Raw genomic sequence first — 19,398 nt, forward strand, 5'->3', positions numbered from 1 at the left:
ACAACCAACCTCAGGCAAACACTCTCTTAAAAAACCCAGACAGTGAGCGGTTGTGTCCCTCTTTCGAAGGTGGGATCGCACTGAGAGTACTTGGATGCAGGTGCTCCAAATTACTCCTGCCTCAAACAAGTTTGCTGAATTCTAGGCAAGCTGAGTAAATATTCATGGGAAGGTTTATAAAAATGGGAACTAACCCCATCCTTAGAAACATAATAGAGAACATTAGACTCATGGATACCGCTGCCATGCCCACAGCATCTCTGGAGCCATTCGAAAGGGCCCAGTGAACATTTTATAACCAGGCATTTCCCAGCTAGTGCATATTAATTGTGGGAATTAAATCAAGGGAGGGAGTGGATTCTCCCTGGGGCTTGAAGAAAATGGTCCACTTACTGTGCTTTTTCACAGTTGTATTGCCTTCCTCTGATGCTGGGTAGAGAGAGAGGAGGGGCAGTGGTGGGGCCAGTTACCAGTGCAGAGAAACGGGAAGCAGTTATGTCCTGGGCAATGGATGCAGTTATTAAACAGGGCTTAATTTATAGTGGACACTCAACATTTATTTTCTGATTTCTGTACATATTTCTGTGTTGCCCATTCTTGTTCATCTCTTAGTGGAGATGTTTGAGTTTTGCAGGTGAGGGAGGGAGATGGTTAGTTCCTAAATACATAAGCAAATCCTATGACAAAACAGTATTAATAATTATTTTCTGCCATTTTATTTTATTGTATTGACAAATTAAAACTATATATATTTATGGGGTATGATGTGATATTATGATACATGTATACAATGTGGGATGATTAAATCCAGCGAATTAACACATCCATCACCACAAATACTTGTCACGTACCATTTTAAATTGCAAAAGTGTACGGCAGGACCACAGTCCTTCAACTGAAACCCTTGGAGTCAGTTGCATTTCAGAATTCAGAATTTTATTTTAGAAAGGTGATAGAAAGCATACGCTACATGCTATGTATCACCCCTAGCAGGGTCTGGGAAGATTCTTATAACCTATAACATTAAGCATTTCTGTAGCAAACATGGTGATTTGCTCTAAGTGGGATAAGTCAAGATTTTTAATAGCATCATATCACTTCAAGTTATGACACTGAATGCATTTTGGAGCCAAACTTACAAAAAACAAGATTTATAAAACTTTCTGGATTTTAGAATTGTGGGTAAAGATTAGATTTTATATAAATCCCAGTGTAAGTCAGGGAGTGCTTAATGGGCCGTCCTTGGAAGCCAGTTAGTATTTATGGGAAAAAAGTGTGTTTCGAATGACCGATAAAATGAACTTTTGGAACATAAGCCATTTGTCATTTGAGGACTAACAGTATTAATACAAATAACTGAAATTCAGAGGAGGCAATAGGCACTGCCAATAAATGACACTTCTTAGCTACTCCTTACCCAGATCTCAGCCTTGATATGATGTATCTTCTCTGTTATCTTTATTTCCCTGTTATCTCCTTTTTTTTTTCTTAAAAATAGTGAGTTTGTCCTAGATTTTTAGCTGCTGACACTCACTCCAGATAGTTGGCAGGTCTTAATCAGGGCAAGTAGATGAGGTGTGGAAACCACAGTGATTTCAGTCTTATGGGATCCAAGCAAAAATTTAAAATATATATAAAGAATGCTTTTAAAAAATTCATAGAGTGATATATCTTTAACATTGTGTGACAAAATGGAAATGACAGGGTTAAAAATCTCAAGTTAAAAATCACTGAAAAATTCAGCTTTTCTTCGAGGAAAACATTTCTGAACTATCACTGACACCATAAACAAAGCGTTTTGTTTAAACAATAAAAGAACCTCATATCTATAGGAAATCCTGAAGTTTCCTTAATTAAAAACAAAAATACTTAAACCTGGAAGCTGTTACAATGGGAAAGTAGACTGTAAATAATTTATGGCTGGTATGTCACTAGGAATTCTGATGGCATAAAGAAATGCTTAATAAACAAACGGCCTTTCAAATTTAGCAACTCTGGGGTTATGATAACACTATGCACTGGTTTTTAAAAATCTGTCCATAAGACCTGGAGAGCCTAACTATACTGTGCATTCATTTTATCATCGGTCATATGAGGTCACTGTAAATCTTTGTACTATATTTGAGAAAACACAGAGTTGCGCTGTCCCCAGCATCTAACGTCATGACAGCCACAAGGCCTGGCACCTGATTTCTCCAGCACTGCGCTTGCCCTTATGTCCTGATAGCGTAAGCAGTTTTTGGTGTCTTTGAGAGTCATCTTTACACAGCCAAATTCAAGAAGTGAAATGGGTTTTCCTGTGTCAGTCTTTCCTGATCTTCACATTTCTTTGGCTGCGGATGATAACAAACTGTAGAATCCCCTAACCTCCTTTAACAGTTATTTCTTGTATTATTAGTGACATTCGGTGAAAATACTTTGAATTTCTCTGTTAAAATAGGTGAGCAGAAATGCTGATCAGAAATAGAAGAACTAGTCATGACGAAAACATAACCAAAATGGAATGGCAAGACTCAGCTTCCTAATATTTATTTGGAGCAGAGATATTAAAAATAGTCTTTATTTTCCAGTGTTTTATCTGCTACTCTCTGCCTCCTCCCCCAATAATAACACTTTAAAATTTTAAATTGAAAAGTTGCCCAGTCATTCAGTGATGTCAATGATAAAGGCTGAACCGTATTTAGACTAACCCCAAGGAAAGGATAATGTACTGTATTTTTAAATAGTCCTTTTTACCTTTTCATGATCAGTGCCTCTTCCTGTTCCTGTCTGCCCTGGCATCTTTTGGAAAGCTCTGTGTTTTGCATGTGCGCCTTTTTTTTCCTGAAATGTGCAGCACATTCAACATTGCAGTGATTTCTTTCCCCCTCCTTTGCTTAGAACAGAGGTGGAAACCCCAGGGGATTCAAGTACCCACTTGATAGGCTCAGTCTCTCTTAATCAGCCTGTAATGGAGCTAATGGCTGTTTGTCATCCTTGGAGATATAAATTTCCTGGCGGTGTCTCCTGCAGACAGTGCATGAAGTATGCTCAGTGTGCCAGCAAGGGCTGATAATCAGCAGAAGGGCAGGGTGCTTCGTTAGTCAGAAGAGCCAGGGCTTCCCGGCTGCCAGGCTACAGAACTCGCCTCGCCACTCCTGAGACATGGACAACACCGGTAGGTAAAACAAGCATGAATTCTTCCTAGCTCTGGCTTCCTTTGCAGCCTGCATCCTTTGCTGCGGGAGGTTTGCCTATTCGTTGCTCTCGTTTTGCACTTAAATGTTCAAGACTGGGAAGCATGTAATATGTGAACCCCGATGCGTTGTCCACCAGACAATTAATGTTTACCTTGAAGTTTAGGAACTGGGAATGCGATTGTCACTCCAAATTCACCTTTTGTGAAGACTACTGCTATTTTATTTAAGCTGTAGGAAGTGTGGTGTTTGATTCTTTTGTGCTCAGAGCAGTGGGTGGAAAATGCATATAGTTAGTGAAAAAACTATTACTAAGGGATGGCATGAGGTAGATGGAATTAAGTTAACTAGCTGAGCATTAATTCTGTATAAATATTACAATATGCACAGTGTAATAGCATAAGAACTCTTTGGGTCTGATGCTTTCATCTTCACGTTAGGATGCAATGTCGAAAATGTTTCGGTAGCCTCTGATATTTTAATTTCAGAGTACAGGCATTAGTGGTCAATCGTGAACCTTTAAAAATGTATTTTTTTTACTATCTTTACTTGCTAACTAGACAAACATGACAGTGGAAGTATTTTATTGTCAATTACATGATTAGCATAAAATTCTCAGGTGGAACTTTTTCTTTTCACTTTGCTGTATTGAACTTTTAGAGGAGATATACTGTGGGATCATTCCCCATTTCAGTGTTATTGGCACTCAAGCAGAAATCTCCCAGCTGTGTTATGGATTATCTGTCTCCTGAAACTCATTAGTTCAGTTACTCAGCTGGTATCAGCTTGAAGGTGATGCTTCCCATGCCTTGAGATGCTGTCAGCTCTTCTAAGAAGTTACATCATTTAAAACACATTCCACACTACAAGACCACCCATTGGTGGTGAAACATACTTGTTTATGAAACTGAGGTAGTTCAGTCCTCGGTGCAGGTAGCATAGGCTAGCAAAGATTTTAAAGTCGGCGTGCATTGGGCTCTTTTATGAAATAGATTATCAGGAACAAAACTCTGTGAGTAACATACTTTGGTCCTTGGCATTGAAGACATTGAAGCAAAGTGGAACAGTATAATTTCAGGGATGAAAATTTTAGGGTGGTGGAAGAAATGAGACAAGTGTAAGGATGTGTGTAGTCATAGCAGTAGAGTAGCTGGGATGCATGCATATGGATTGTACCCCCATTCTGGTCATTAAAAAAATATGCCATAGGGCTTGTCAAAAAGCAGGTAGATATGGTATTCCATGACAAGGCAGAATTTGAAAATCAACCAAAAGCTTCTATAATTACAGCAGTAGAGTGAGTAAAAAATAAATAAATAAACTTAGAATCTCTAATTTAGCCTCATTTAAAACTTCTGCCACCCACAATTTATTATACTGACATCCTGGCAGAATGATCACTTTAATTCAAGTAAATGCCGTTTTTAACTGACTCATATATTTATTTAAAGGCCATTTTAAAAAGGGGAAGAAACTCCTGTGGCAGACTTCTCGTAGGCTTAAAAATGCTAAGGGTTATTTTTCTTTGTTGGCTAACTAGAGCTTTGGGGGTGTTTTCACAATGTTTTGTTATATTTGTTTATGCTATTAAATGTGATTAATAAAATACCTCTGCTCTTGATGAGTTTAAGGTTATTTAAACACTGTGGAGAGTGGCTTGTAAAGTAGCAATTTCTATATCATTTCAAATTTTAAGTGTTATCTCAAATATAGGTATGCATACCTTTGAATAGAATAACAGGTTTTAAATCACATAATTTGAATATTTCAGAAATAGCATCTTTCTTATAATGGCTTATAATTGGCTGTCAGCGATCACTTTTCATGGTAATTTTTTATGAGGTGAGCAGCCTCTCTTACAGGAGGAAAATGTAAACATCCATTACATACACACATTTCAATACATTGTATTGACTGTAAGGAAAGCATTTCAGACAGTACTGGTAGAGGGCAAAACAACAAAAAAATCTGAAATATCTTTAACATTGTGCCAAGATTTGGAGCACCCCATAATTTGGAGCACTACAGTTTCTCCAATTTAATTTAAAGAAGATAATGATATTGAGTATTTGCCTAAATTTTTCTAATCAGAAACAGGTTGAGGCCCTGGATTTCAGAGCTAGTAGCTTAGAGCTGTGCACTAGTGCTAACAACCGGATCATTAGTATCAAGGAGGCTGGCCTTCTTCCAGCAAGGCTTTCTGTGTGGGGGTTTGGATGATTGATAGGCAGAACCACAGCAATGGGTCCACACAGGTTGAATGTCCCTAATTTATTTGAGTCACATAGAACCCTGCATTAGAGATAATTGTGCATGATTTCTGCTGTTAGCAAGTAAAGAAAGATGAGCTGCTTGGGACTCCAGTCCTTTGGGTGGGTGGGTGTATATTTCAGCCATCATGCCATTGTGAGTCTGTCCTTTCTCTCCTTAGCAGCAAAGAACTGACATTCCTACTATCTTGGAGAAGGAGACATCCCTTCACCATAATTGCTGGCTTATGTATTCCTTTAAAAGCTTTTGCTGGAATAACCATAAAATATTTATCAAACTGTGTGTGTGGAATATGTCAGGGCAATTTTAGCAATATCTAACATTTTCTTCTTTTTTAATATGGCTATTTCTTCTTAGAAGTTATATAACAACTCAGATAGATGGTGCTTTATAATTACAAACCTGTGACTACAAGTACCATCTGAGTTCTGCCAATGCCACTTTCCTCCTTACCTCCATCAAGTGGTTCTCATGAGTGAATTCTGATAAGATATTCGAAGGCGCAGTTGATCGTTGTGTGATTTTTATCTAAAACATGTTTTGAAATGTAATTCCATATTCTACAGTGTAGAGTACTGTAAAAAAAAATCTGCAGAATTTATTGTGTTGAGTTTTCCCTACTTGTACTTGATATCAAGATATTTCAGTTACCATGTGTGGGTTGAAAGAGCCACATGCATTTGGAGGGCCCCTGCACCTTCACCGTGCATTCTAGCTCAGTGGTTCAAAGACTTTTGACCTTTGATGATATACAATCGCTGAGTCAGAAGATCACAGTCTGCCAGCTCCCTGCAAAACAGACTCAAGGGTTATTTGGAGCCAGACTGAGGAAGGGTTTGGAGTGGAGTAGTTGAGAACGTCAGATAATTTTTGGTGAATGTTAGCTCTGCCACCTGTTATCCCAGTGACTGTGAACAAGTAATAGAAACTCTATGCATTAATTTTCTCATCGGTAAGTGGTGCCAATAATTGTACCCATATCATAGGATTGCTATGAAGAGAAAGTAAGATAACTCCTGTAAGACTTTCGGTACAATGGCTGGTGTATGGCAAAATACAATGCATGTTGGCATTTTAGAGAGCCATCAAAAGATTGAAGCAGGCTGCTTTATGAACACATAAATATATGCTCCAGCAGGACGGCTCTGAAAGTGGTTCAGATGACAGTGTGGGAAAGTGAGCAGTTCTGAGCAAAGAGAACTGGCTGTCTCAAGTGGCTGTCTCAGAAGTAGAACTGGAAATTAACGTGGGTGGTGCAGTGGGCATGGGGTTGGGGATGCATTGGCTATGCCTCAGCAGAGCATGGTGAGTGGATGTGGAGGCAGGGAGAGCCACAGCAGTCAAAGGAGACCTTGGAGGTTTCCAGTTAGAGAATTGAAGACAATGGTCCTGCACAACTGAACACAAAATGGGTTTTAAGAGAAAGACAATGAGTTCCATTTTGACACCGTTGGGTTTGAAATACCTTGTGTGTTGCCCACTAGCCACAGTAGTTGGTTCACTGATGACCTTTTAATCCACTTAAAGGATTAAAAAGGATTCCTGCCCCCTCTCTCTCCAGTCTGTGGGAGATCCTATGGGATGGTGTAGAGAAAGGAAACTTTCAAATGCTTCATCTTATTTTATAGATGGAGATAAGACCAGACAAAGAGAAACATGCTCCTAAGCATTGAAATAATTAGGGTAAAGGCCAGGCTGTTACATAAGAAAATGTAAGCATGAAGACATTTCATTTCAAGCTGATTCAAAATCTTAGCAGCCCAGGTGGTCATGCCAAAGTTCCTGAACAGCTGGAGATGGTGATTCAGGAGAAGGATTACTTAATGGAGCAGACATCCAATAAGAATTCATATGTTTTGAAAGAGGATGCTTTCTAGAATTTTGACTATGTTTGCAAACTATATTTTATGCAATTAATTTTTTTCCCTCTAATTCTCCACTTTCATGATATCTTGGTCTTACTATCTATAATTTTGTTAACCATGACACTTTTTAGAAATGTTATAATGTTATATATACACACAAATGTACATATGTACACATACATTTGAATGTGCATTGTTAATATATGTACCTATGTGTGAATCCTTTAACTAGGGGATTGTCAGCCTTGATGTAAGGGAATGTAATGTTAGTAGCTCTTCTAAAAAACTTAATAAAACATTAGAACAGATTTTCTTTCTAATTAAAAAGAAATTCATTCTTACTCTCTGAAATACCCCTTATGTTATAAAGATTATTATTTAACATGTTGTTAACTGTCAAACAAATTACAGTATTTTCCTTTGAATTTATTGTGAAGCCCATTGTGCGATTTTAGCATTTTATGTTTCACCAAATAAATATTCTTAGAGGCATCCAGGATTCGTGTAAAAATATTTTTCTAACCAAAAAATTAAAATGTGATAAATAGTCTGTTTTCAAAATGCTAGTATTATTATCAAAATAACTGTGTTTTAAAATCAAAATGCCAAAAGGAAAAATAAGTTTATATATAAACATAGACATACTGTAAAGGTGGCACTAAATTTTCTTCCTAGTTTTACTCTAATAGTGTACTGACTTTGACCTTCTGAGAATAAACCAGCAGTCATGGCCCAGGAGTGTGCAGAAGCAGGCCAAAGTCTTTGCTTCTAAAACGAAGTTTTTACTTTTGTTTTAGGATCACTGCAATTTGTTCTGAGTGTTTCTTTCTTTGCAACCACTCATCTTTCCAAAGGCAGAATGAATTCTGATTTTTCTGTATCCCCAAGATGAAATAGAAATGCTTGTCACATGGCTTCTGCCTAGAACGACTGTTAGAAAAGACATGACGCACAAGCAAAAATGCATTTTGGTGATAGAGGAGTCAACAATCAACATTTTCTAGATTATGTGCCATTCCATATGAATTCCATAGGTTATTGAATAAACTCCCTACCCCACCTCAACACACAAATAATTCAGTGTTCAGGCAATTTTAAGAATTGTCAGTCTCCCCAAAATTACATTTTGAATTTTTTTCACATAAACTAATTTGTTTCAAATATTTAATCCTCTAATTAGGAATAGTGACTGAAATTGTGCCTCAGGACTGGACTTTAGAATCATGATTTCCTTTCTTAGACCTGAATCATTCAGTGCCAGCACAGCATTTATACTTTTATGGGTATCAAGTTCAAATCCTGATATTTAGTGGTATTAGTAACCGATTATATCTGACTTGTTAACCTGCCTCTTCTGTTAGTTTCCGTGTATCCTCCATATCCACCAGTCTGTTCCCCTGTCTGTTCATTTTCCACAAAAGCATCTGTACCTTCGTTCCTGCTGTTCTTCGCACCTAGAATTCCTTCTCCTCCTTGCCATTCAGTCTCTTGCATCCATACGTCCTGGTGAGGTTTCCTCGTCCCCCACTCTGCACCATGCAATGTCCTAGTTAGTGTGGATACAAGAGAAGGAGATGGAGCTTCTGTCAGCGTGGTCTTTCCTTCTAATAGAGAAAGCAAAATTAGTAATGAATAGACAAAATGCTCAGGTTGTGATTAGTGCTGCCAAATTAATCCACTGGCATTTGGATGGAAAATGAGTTTGGGGTGCAGGCTACTCCAGATTTGGTAGTCAGGGAAAGCTTCCTGAGGAGGTGGCACGCAGGCTGAGGCCCAAGGAAGGAAAAGGAATCAACCACGAGAGAACCAGGGAAAAAAATGTATCAAGCGAAGTGACAGGCAAACGCATGTGCTCCCAGACAGGACATTGACTGGGATTTCTCAGCAACAAGGCCAGTGTGAGTGGGGCTGGTGAGAGGGAGGAGCCTCAGACCCATCAGGGAGGGCCTTGAGGCTTGGCCTCTGTCCTGCCAGCTTTCAGGAGACTTTGAAGGGCTTATAAGACTGGGAAGAATGGAGTGGAAAGAAGCAAGAGTGGAAGTTCCTAAGAATGAAATCCACTTAGAAGGCTCTTGACGGAAGTGGCAGCAGTGGGAAAGAGGAGAGGAAGCGCAATCCCAGCCCTGTGTCAAGGCCCAGCACTTATCATGTCTTACGCCTTCCCAACTTGTCGTCAAGCCCTGAATTTTCTCAGGGCACTGATGGAATTCACCACCCAGTTTTGTACCTACTGGAAATTAATCTGTGATTACTCTCCATTTGAGTCCTTTCTTCCCAAACAGATTTAAAAGTCTTGAGGGCAGGTGCCACTTCATAGACATCTTCTATGTCTTGTAAGAGCGGTCATTTGCAACTCTACCCACTCATTAGCATCACCTGGAAATCTTTTAAATACCAGTCTCTGGGTCCCACCCTTGACAAATTCCAAGGGACTTTGGAGTGGGGTCAGGACATTTGTATTTGTTTAAAAGCACCCCACTATATTCTAATGACCATGAGGGTGTCCTCCTCTCTCTGTCTTTTCCCCTGTCTGTCCCTTGTTCCTCCCTCCAGTCTAGCTGAGATTTCGTGCTTGGGAATTATCTGCTTCCAGGTGGGATGTGAGGCTGTGAGATTATAATGAGACCTACAAGGAAATGGCTGAAAGAAAAGAGCAGAGGTGAAATACTGCTTCCAGGCGATGTGTAGGGATAGGAAGAAAGGAAACTGAAGCAGACTTTCTGTAATCCATCCTTCTGGAGTCTGTAGATTGGATCAAAGAAGGTGGTTAAGGAGACACTTAGTCACCTACTTCCTGATGAGGAAGGTTGTTTTCTCTTCCAACATCTTATAAGCAAAGTAAGTACTGAAAGTGAAGATTCACCACAGTGGCAAAAACTATTTCTGAAGAGACTACATGTGAAATTTAACTAATAAGCGATGTTAAACATCCCTTGTCAAATTCAATATAATAGAAGAGGTACATTGTTAGACCCCAAATAGCACTGGCATGATTTACTCATTGCTAACTGTATCTCTACCAAGAGGCTGGGTCAGAGCCACGATTAGACATCAATGCTATATTTGCTATATCCATGTGACTTACCACAGGTGCCCTGCTTTTTAGTGATAGAGAAATAGGTCCTGTTCCACCTTGTACTTCCTGCTACACACACACACACACACACACACACACACACACACTCCAGAATGATCATTTAAATTAACAATGACCTTAAATATTAAAGGCTAGGGATGCTTGGCTAACTTGCTCTTCTGGTGTTTGGTTAATAAATGTTTTTACAACAAGGTTAATACATGCTTTCTAATAGAAACAGTGCAATTTAGTAAAACCATCTTTTATAATATTTGACTTAACTACCCCACATGGTCATGAGGATCACTTAAGAAGGTGTCAGTGACAGAGGGTTTTAAACTCCAAATGTTTATACAAATGAAGCATTTATTACTGGGAGGAACCACCAGGGATGGGCAGGGGAGGCTGGGGTGGGATGGGGGTTGAATATTTCCCTAACTGCCCCTCCTGCTCCACCCATTTCTCCCCAGACCCTCTCACTTGCCTGTCCCCTATTGCCATCTTGAAAAGCCTACTCCTTGTGTCAGGTGTCCCTTCCTGCTCAAAACCATCCTCAACTCCTCTGAATAGAATGCGTGTTCTTGCTCCCCTCCTCTCCTCCCCGGGAACACTCTCCTACCCCTGTCAGAACTGGTAGCAGATAGACCATCATGCTGTTTCACATGCTCCTCAAGAACAGGGCCACATGTTCTTCTTGAGCCTTCTACTGAGTATAGTGCCTGGCAGAGGAGGTGTGTTCCATGAGAAGGCAAATGAATACACCAGCTGAAATCAAGCCTGAGCTGTCTCTTACTGTGTGCTATTACTTATATAGAAACTATGAATTAGTTTGTATTGGAATTGAATGCTGTGGCCATGTGCAATTTAATATGAGCAGCAGTTCTTCAATCGGGGAGCCCATTAGAATCGCTTGTGCAATTAAAATCTGTCTGTCTCTCTGTCCAACCATCCATCCATCCATCTACCTACCTACTTACCTACCTATCATCTATCTATTGGTCTATCTGTCATCTCTCAAGAGCCATACCAGCCCCACTCCAGACCTACTAATTCAGAATCTCCCATGGGAAGAAAGGGGTACTTTTAAGAAATGTTTCACAGATGATTCCTCTGTACTCCCCTGGTGAGACCCATTATTGGTCTAAGAAACATAATGAAGCCACTCAGACAAAATGGGTTTCTACTGTTTTGTGTGCTATTAAGATACTTGCTTATTGCCAGCGTGAAAGCACATTATTATTAGAATTCTAAAGATCTTGTGCCATGCACAAAAATGCTCTAATATGCCCTACTGGAGGCCTGCATTGACCTGTAAACAAAGAAGTATCTTTCTTTGAGACTGTTGCATGGGAATGGTGGTGCATTCTGTTTTCTCTTCCTCCACTTATGGTGGAAAGGCACTCTCTAGCTTTTGTATCATTAACTGAGACTTGCTTAAAAGTGTACACCGAAACTTGTCTTTAATTTGCCACCTGCTGCATGCCTCTGCACTTTATATCTTGGGTCTTATTTTCTTAGTAATAGAAATTTGGCAACCCTCCATTTTTAAAGCAGCTTGACTTGGGGCATTTTTAATAAGGGGATAAAATGGAATATTGCCAGTCCTGAAGTTTGATCATGGTCAGTATGGTCTAAAGCATGAAAATATCTTAGGTTCCCTGTGCAAGACCATAGTCTTCACAGCACCGATCATGCTTGCTTGTGGTACTTATACAACATGTCAATCAGTGGAGGAGCCAGTTCGTTTGCTCAAACAATAAGCATTTCACAATATTCATTAACCTTAGGGTCACTTTTTTAAGTTAAGGAAGTTCAAAGACATTTGTTTAAATAATTGTATGACTGTGATGATAGTTGAAAAAAGCCAGATAGTTGAAAATTAAAGCCAACTTTGTTTTTAAAATCCAGACTTCATGGAAAACCAGGAGCTCTGCAGCATACATTTAGAATTAGGCTCCAGCTTTAAAATATAAATTTCCTGGCTTATGTCAGTCTTTTTGTCACAGCCCAAATGCTCCATAAACAAAGGTGTCTCTTATACTAACAGATGTGGGCTTCGTCTTTAGCCCGTCTCAGGGAAGGTTTTCATGGAACCTCGAAACCATAAAAAACTCCCAGTGTACCCTTGGGCACCTCGGTTATTGTGAAACAAAATCATGTCCCACAAAATTATATTTTAAATGCAGGACTAGTAAGAAATGAAGTTCTTTCAAAAAATGCTGTACATACTTCAACAAATTCCTTTCATCTTCAAAAATGCTTACAAATATAGCTCATTTCTCACAGTTCTCTGGTGAATTATGTAAATACTTCAAATCATCAGTGCTGCTTTTATAGATATGAAACTAAGGCAGAGAAATTTATTTATTTTTTCAGAGAGCAGCCTCACGCACAGCTTAACTGCACATGAAAAATGTCGCACTGACATATCAAATACGTGTCTGCTTGAGTATATTCTTGGCCTTCAGCCAACCCACAAGGCATAGGCCATTCCAAATTTGATTTCCATTGACTTTTATGCAGAGGGAAAGCCAAGCACAGTTTACCCTTTGGGTTGTAGGCAATATTGTTTTTAGGGAAATGTGGTTGTATTTGTCCTGGCCTCAAAGGCTTTCACTGGAGGACAGGCTTTGGTCACAGTTTTGATCACAAAGCACAACTGTCCCCATCTGCTTTGTTGAAGCTCTCTGTACTAGGATAGGCAACCAGGTGATCAGGGACTGGAAATCAGCTGGAAATTCCAATAGAGGCTCATTAATTAGCGGAGTACATATATGAAGGGCATATATTTATATGGCAGGTGGGCAGCAGATGGCGGACAGTGCAAACCTTCAGGAAAAGAACAAGAGCAGGATTGCTAAAGAAGCCCTAGCATTTTCACATAGAGACTGACCTTGGAGATCTAGTTCCAGGGAAGGGATTGGAGGATTGGGTAGGGAATGTGGACAAATGATAGGGAGAGACCAAGGTAGATACCTGGCTTATGAAACAGGTCTACAGAAGGCCAGGTGTGGTGGCTCATGCCTGTAATCCCAGCACTTTGGGAGGCCATGGTGGGCAGATGACCTTAGGTCAGGAGTTCAAAACCAGCCTGGGCAACATGGTAAAACCCTGTCTCTACAAAAATACAAAAATTAGTGCCTGGCGTGGCGGTGGGTGCCTGTAATCCCAGCTACTCAGGAGGCTAAGGCAGGGGAATTGCTTGAACCCAGGAGGCAGGGGTTGCCATGAGCCGAGATCGCGCCATTGCCCTCCAGCCTGGGTGACAGAGTGAGACTGTTTAAAAAAAAAAAAGAAAGAAAGAAAGCAGGTATATAGGAAACATCAGGAGGCCCCCATAGGTTTCATTCTGGCTTCTTCAATTTAGTGTGAATGGACAACAAAGAAAACTCAGTAGGGTGCGAATGAATTCCTGTGCACCCCAAGCCCTCTCGGGCCTCCTCGAGGCAGAAGGGCAAATCTTTCCTATGGTTCCTACCTCTCTCTCTAGAGTAGCACAGGACTTGGGAAGCCAGCAGCTACAAGGAAGCTCACCTGTCAACCACCAACACTTTCTTTTAATTTCTCTCTTAATGAGAATCGTTAAATTGCAACTCTTCCTTATATTTAATCATGTTTACTGGCTTTCTCAAATTTAACATACCTGAACCCTTGAATAGTGTGGGATTGTGCAAAGGAATGGAATTAGGTTTGGAAAAGAAGAATGCAGTTCCTGGCTGAGTCTGTTCTGCCTGCTGGTATGGGGTCTTGGGCATATTCATTAGCCTCGCTTTCCTCATCTGTAGTTTAGGGCTGATTGTACTTGGCTTGAGTAGTAAGTGTTACGTAACATAGACTTATTTCGCACCTACATGGACTTTAAACCTTTGCGAACATTAGCTCATTTCTTCCTCTCAGCTACCTTCCAAGGTGGCCACTTGGCCCCAGGTCTCCCTGCGCTGGTTCCCTGAGCTCCTGCCTTGCTCACCTCTCACATTTTGCTGTTGTGCACTTGCTTCTGGCAGCTCCTGTCTCCCTCCTTTTAATCTGCTGTTTTCTGCTTTTTTTGTGGTCTGGAGAACCAAATAATCAACAGTGTTACCCTTTTGTTCAAAATAATAGTACATAGACCCCACTGAGCCCCTGAGTAGTGTCCTATGATTCACTTGTATGGGCTGGAGTTTGTGAATTTTTTACATTTATTCAGGCTGAGTTGCAGTTCGGTTGAACTTGGTTCTTGACACAGTGGAGGTGGACAGCTAGGTAATATCTTTTAATGTTTCCTCATCATCCTAGTCAGACATCTCCAGAGGTACTGCCCACACCCTCAGGATAAAATTCAAGCCCAAAACATCACACAAGGCCCCTGTGTCACCAGCACTGTCACCACCTCTGGTCACGTAGCCTGGGCCCCCCACACTCCAGAGTCTTCCTCTCATCCCAAGTACTGTGTATTCCTGCTGCTTTGCTTGGCAATGTGCTGTTCTCTGGCTACATCTCATCTCTCCACTGTACCCGGGAACTGCTCAAGGGCAACGTTACCTTACCTTGGTTTCCTTGGTCTTAGCACAGATGTGGCACACAGTAAGTGCTTCATGCATGCTGGCTGACTCACTGCTTCTGCCATTGTTACCAAGCTGCAAAATGTTGTATGGAGCACAATGATGTATATAGACCATCTCATTACATAGATTTCAAAAATACTTAAGGAGACAAGGAGAATTTAGAGAAATGCAGTCAGACGCAAACAATGCAAAATGCAGCTTAATGATGTTGATAAAAATCCTTACCAACCCAGAAATAGTTCTGGTGAACCTTGATTGCTTTTTTTCTGTTTAACTGACATTAAACCAAATTTAGAACAAATATATATATACATATATATATATATGATTCCTTTCAGGAGAAAATAAAACGTAATAATAACAGTAACGAGTGTATTGAATTTGATTGTCTCATGAAGGAAGATATACCATATACTTTTTAAAAAGTTCTCAAAGGAGATTTGATTATATTAAAGGTTTAAGACCTGTGAAATTTGGCCATAAGTTAAGGAGTAGAAAAAAGCCAGCCCTTCACCTGAAGAAGGCTCTGTCTAGTGACATTGTTTACCTATTTGCTTTGAACTTTTCAGATTACCTTCCCTAACACTGATGGCAAATATGCCAGTGAAGAGTTTGAATAAAATGTTTTCATGAAATGTGAGAGTGGAAAAAAGCAATTTTTAAAAGTAGCAAATTTTAAAAATAGCATATTTTAGACATGATTTAGTCTGGGTATTTTAAGCTAAATTAATAAATAATATTATAAGAAAAACAAATTACCTTCCCTAGAAAAAGAAATTATTTTCAAACGACCTAAAATGTATTAGTATACTTAAATTGTCCCTTGTTCTTAATATATTATATAGAGGGAAAAAATGTCATCATAATCCCCAAATGAAGGCCCAGGCAGGCAGATCACTTCAAGTCAGGCATTCACGACCACTCTGACCAACATGGTCAAACCCCATCTCTACTAAAAATACAAAAATTAGCCAGGCACAGTGGCATGTGCCTGTAGTCCCAGCTACTTGGGAAGTGGAGGTGGGACAATTGCTTGAGTCCAGAAGGAGGAGGTTGCAGTGAGCCGAGATTGCACCACTGAACTCCAGCCTAGGCTACAGAGCAAGACTCTGTCTCAAAATAATAATAATAATACTCAAATGAGAGAGAAATAATTCTGAACTATTGTTGAAAATCAGTTCATGGGAGTACAGCATAAAAAGTTGGTTTTATTTTTATAAAAACATTTTGTGTGTGCATGCAGCAATGTTTAATCCCTGAAGAATAAAGGGAATTTTTATATTTTACTCTAGACTTTTCTATTTTTGGTTTTGTTTTTACAGTCATCGAGTTCTGCTTTAAAAGCCAATAAATTATGTTTTATCAGTTAACTGGAGAGCACTGGTATTACATTGTCTGACCATATATGATGCACAATATTCTGGGTGCACTCAGAGCACCCCCATAATAAGTTGCTAATGACATGGGTCCCTACAACGTGGGGTGAGTGATATTAAGGCTTTGCCTCCCCACCCATCCCTCACCCCACCCCAATGTAAGTTATTATTGAACTTGTTTCTTTATTAATCAGAACTAGCTCTGAAATCTTGTTGTTTGTTTGTTGGAGACAGTGTTGCTCTTTTGCCCAGGCTGGAGTGCAGTGGCACAATCTCGGCTACAACCTCTGCCCCCTGGGTTCAAGCAATTCTCCTGCCTCAGCCTCCCAAGTAACTGAAATTACAGGTGCCTGCCACCACACCCAGCTAATTTTTGTATTTTTAGTAGAGACTGGGGGGTGGAGGGGGGCGGTTTCCCCATGTTGACCAAACTGGTCTCGAACTCCTGACCTAAAGTGATCCACCCATCTCAGCCTCCTAAAGTGCTGGGTTTACAGGCGTGAGCCACTGCACCTGGCCAAAATCTTGTTAAGTCTTATGACCAAGATGCACTCATAGTTATTAATTCGTATTCACATGCAATATTACCACAACATGGATATTTCAACTAGATTTTCTGCCACCTTCCTGAGAACAGACTTGAGGGTTAATGCCCAAATCAGCAATTTGGGGTTATATCACCACTCTTTTTTAATGTCGTGGGAAGCAGTTTATGTTCATGGTATGTATGGCTAAATTCCACCCTGTGTCTGTTTGGGTGGGGACATGTGTTCAAACTGCCCTTGAGGAGCTCCAGGCCTGAAGCTGGACCCCAGGGGTGCCCTGAATCAGGTGAGGTGGTTACTAGAGAGGCTGAGTGTGTAAAGGCTTGGCCAGGATGGTAAAACTGCGTTTGTCATTGTGCCTACATGTTGAGTACAGTGCCAGAAATCAGAGATGGAGACCACAGCAAAGAGCTAATTAAGTATAGTCAAGGAGGCCGGGCATGGTGGCTCATACCTGTAATCCCAGAACTTTGGGATGCTGAGGTGGGTGGATCATTTGAGGTCAGGAGTTTTAGATCAGCCTATTCAACATGGTGAAACCCGTGTCTACTAAAAATACAAAAACTAGCCGAGCATGGTGGTGCATGCCTATAGTCCCAGCTGCTGGGGAGGCTGAGGAAGAAGAATTGCTTGAATCTGGGAGATGGAGGTTGCAGTGAGCCAAGATTGTGCCACTGCACTCCCGCCTGGATGATAGAATGAGACTTCATCTCAAAAAAAAAAAAAAAAGTATAGTCAAGGAGCATTGTGTTATGAATATTTGCTGAGGACATTAAATGTCTATTGTTTAAAATATAGTCATGTATATGTGCAATAGAATTAGATAGTTTCTGTGCTAGAATTCTTATTTATTGTGAGATATAGCAAAGGTTTTTTTTGAGAGGAAAAAAGAAAAAGAGAAAGAAAAAAGAGTGAAAGAGAGAGAAAAAGATAAAAAGAATAAAAGAGAATGAAAGAGAGAAAGAAAGAGGAAGAGAAAGAGGGAGAGAGAACATGAGTGTTGCTTTATTGCCCAGGCTAGAATGAAGTCTAAAAATGGGTATTGAAAACCTCTTTTCAATAGTTTTATTGAAAAAGTTTTCAAAGTCTTATTTGGTGACTCAAAGTTTTATTTGGTGACTCAAAATTTAAACTATGCCACTACCTGTACAGTTTATTAAAAAAATATTATTTAAGTTATACATTTATTAGTTATTTATAAGTTATTTATAACTTAAGCCACATACCATGAAGATAAACTACTTCTCAAAACATCAGAAAGGATAATAAATATTATTGATAACCTATCGAATAAGTCAGTGCTGGATATCGATTTCCATTTTCCCTCGTGCAGTGTGTCTGCAATAGATGTAATGCCACAAGTGACTGTGTGACTTTGCAATTGCTAAAAATGACTGAGTGAAGCTTATTATTTCTTATTTTCTTTATCATAATTTTAGAATATAACTTAATTGAAAGACATATTTAGCAAACGTTAATTGAGTACCTACTGGGTCAGGCACTCTTCTGGATACAGTGAATGGGGCAATGATGAGACATTATCGAGTCCCTGCCCTCATGAAGCATACATTCTATTGGAGCCAACAGACAGTGACCGGATAAATATAAGATAAAGTAAATATAAGATAGAATGCCAGAAAATGGTAAGAACCATGAAGAAAGGTAAAGCAGGGTGGTGAGGCAGGGATGATTGAAGAGCTCTTTTAGGTAAGGTTTATTTCCAATGATTGGCCATCTAAATGAGAATGGGGTACAAAATGTGGGAGATTTGCAAGCATAGCTTTGTAAAACCTTCTTTTATCAGTTTGGTGCAGTTTCAGGTGAACACTCTCTTTTCTTATTTCTATTTGCTTGAATGCTTTAAGTTTTGTGTTGTTTCAAGTTTCAAGAACTGGCTCAGGTCAAAGAAAAATGCTAAGAATTTTACCTTGTTTTGTGTGACAACGGAATGAAGGCACATAATTACACTGACTGTCCCCCATCCCTGCCTAACCTTTAGTGGCCCAAATTGGTTTGAAATTTAGCACAAAACTGCTTTGGTATCAGAGGATGTTCCCATACCATAAAAACCTGACAGTATTAAGGTGGCAGCTTGATTACACAAATCTTAAATCATGTCTTCCTTAGTGCCAAAACCTGTTGTTTATCCTTATAGAGACCAAATTAACACGTTTATTTCTGGAAAAACTTTGGTCTTAAGAGCTTCTCCCTGCCTGTGCTGTGCACACCAGGGGCATGATAGGAAGCGTGTCAATTAAAGAAAGACAGGGATGGGTTTTAACAAAGACATTAGAATGTAAACAGCCAAGGAGAGTTTCTTTCAACTATCACATTGAGCAGGTATTTGATATTACTCAAAACGAGTTTGGAATTCCTGTTAGAATTGTCTGTGGAGCTGCTTTACAAACTCAATCTTTAGGTTATTAGTGCTTTCCTTTGCCAACCTGCACTTCTGGCTCAGTGTATGTCAATACATTAGAACCGTTTCTTGCCCTTGAGATGCCAATATCGTTGTGGGGAGACAGAAGAGTTACAGAACTGGAAG

The 19,398-nt window shown here is 39.8% G+C and overlaps 1 protein-coding gene across 13 annotated transcripts in view; it reads left to right on the top strand.

The window, feature by feature from the left end:
- The window catches only part of PHACTR2 (phosphatase and actin regulator 2), a 287,718-nt gene that overhangs the window by 73,884 nt on the left and 194,436 nt on the right, over positions 1-19,398 (top strand). For 5 of the 13 annotated variants that reach the window (XM_008995182.6, XM_008995184.5, XM_078370216.1 and 2 more), the window contains exon 1: positions 3,011-3,157. The exons of the other annotated variants lie outside the window; for them this stretch is intronic. In XM_008995182.6, coding sequence (XP_008993430.1) covers positions 3,145-3,157 — 13 coding nt within the window. In that variant the 5' untranslated portion in view covers positions 3,011-3,144. Of the gene's footprint in view, positions 1-3,010; positions 3,158-19,398 lie in introns of those variants that run through there. 13 annotated transcript variants of the gene reach the window in all.

The sequence above is a fragment of the Callithrix jacchus genome, chromosome 4 (assembly GCF_049354715.1).
Source record: "Callithrix jacchus isolate 240 chromosome 4, calJac240_pri, whole genome shotgun sequence".
NCBI classification, from domain to species: Eukaryota; Metazoa; Chordata; class Mammalia; order Primates; family Cebidae; genus Callithrix; species Callithrix jacchus.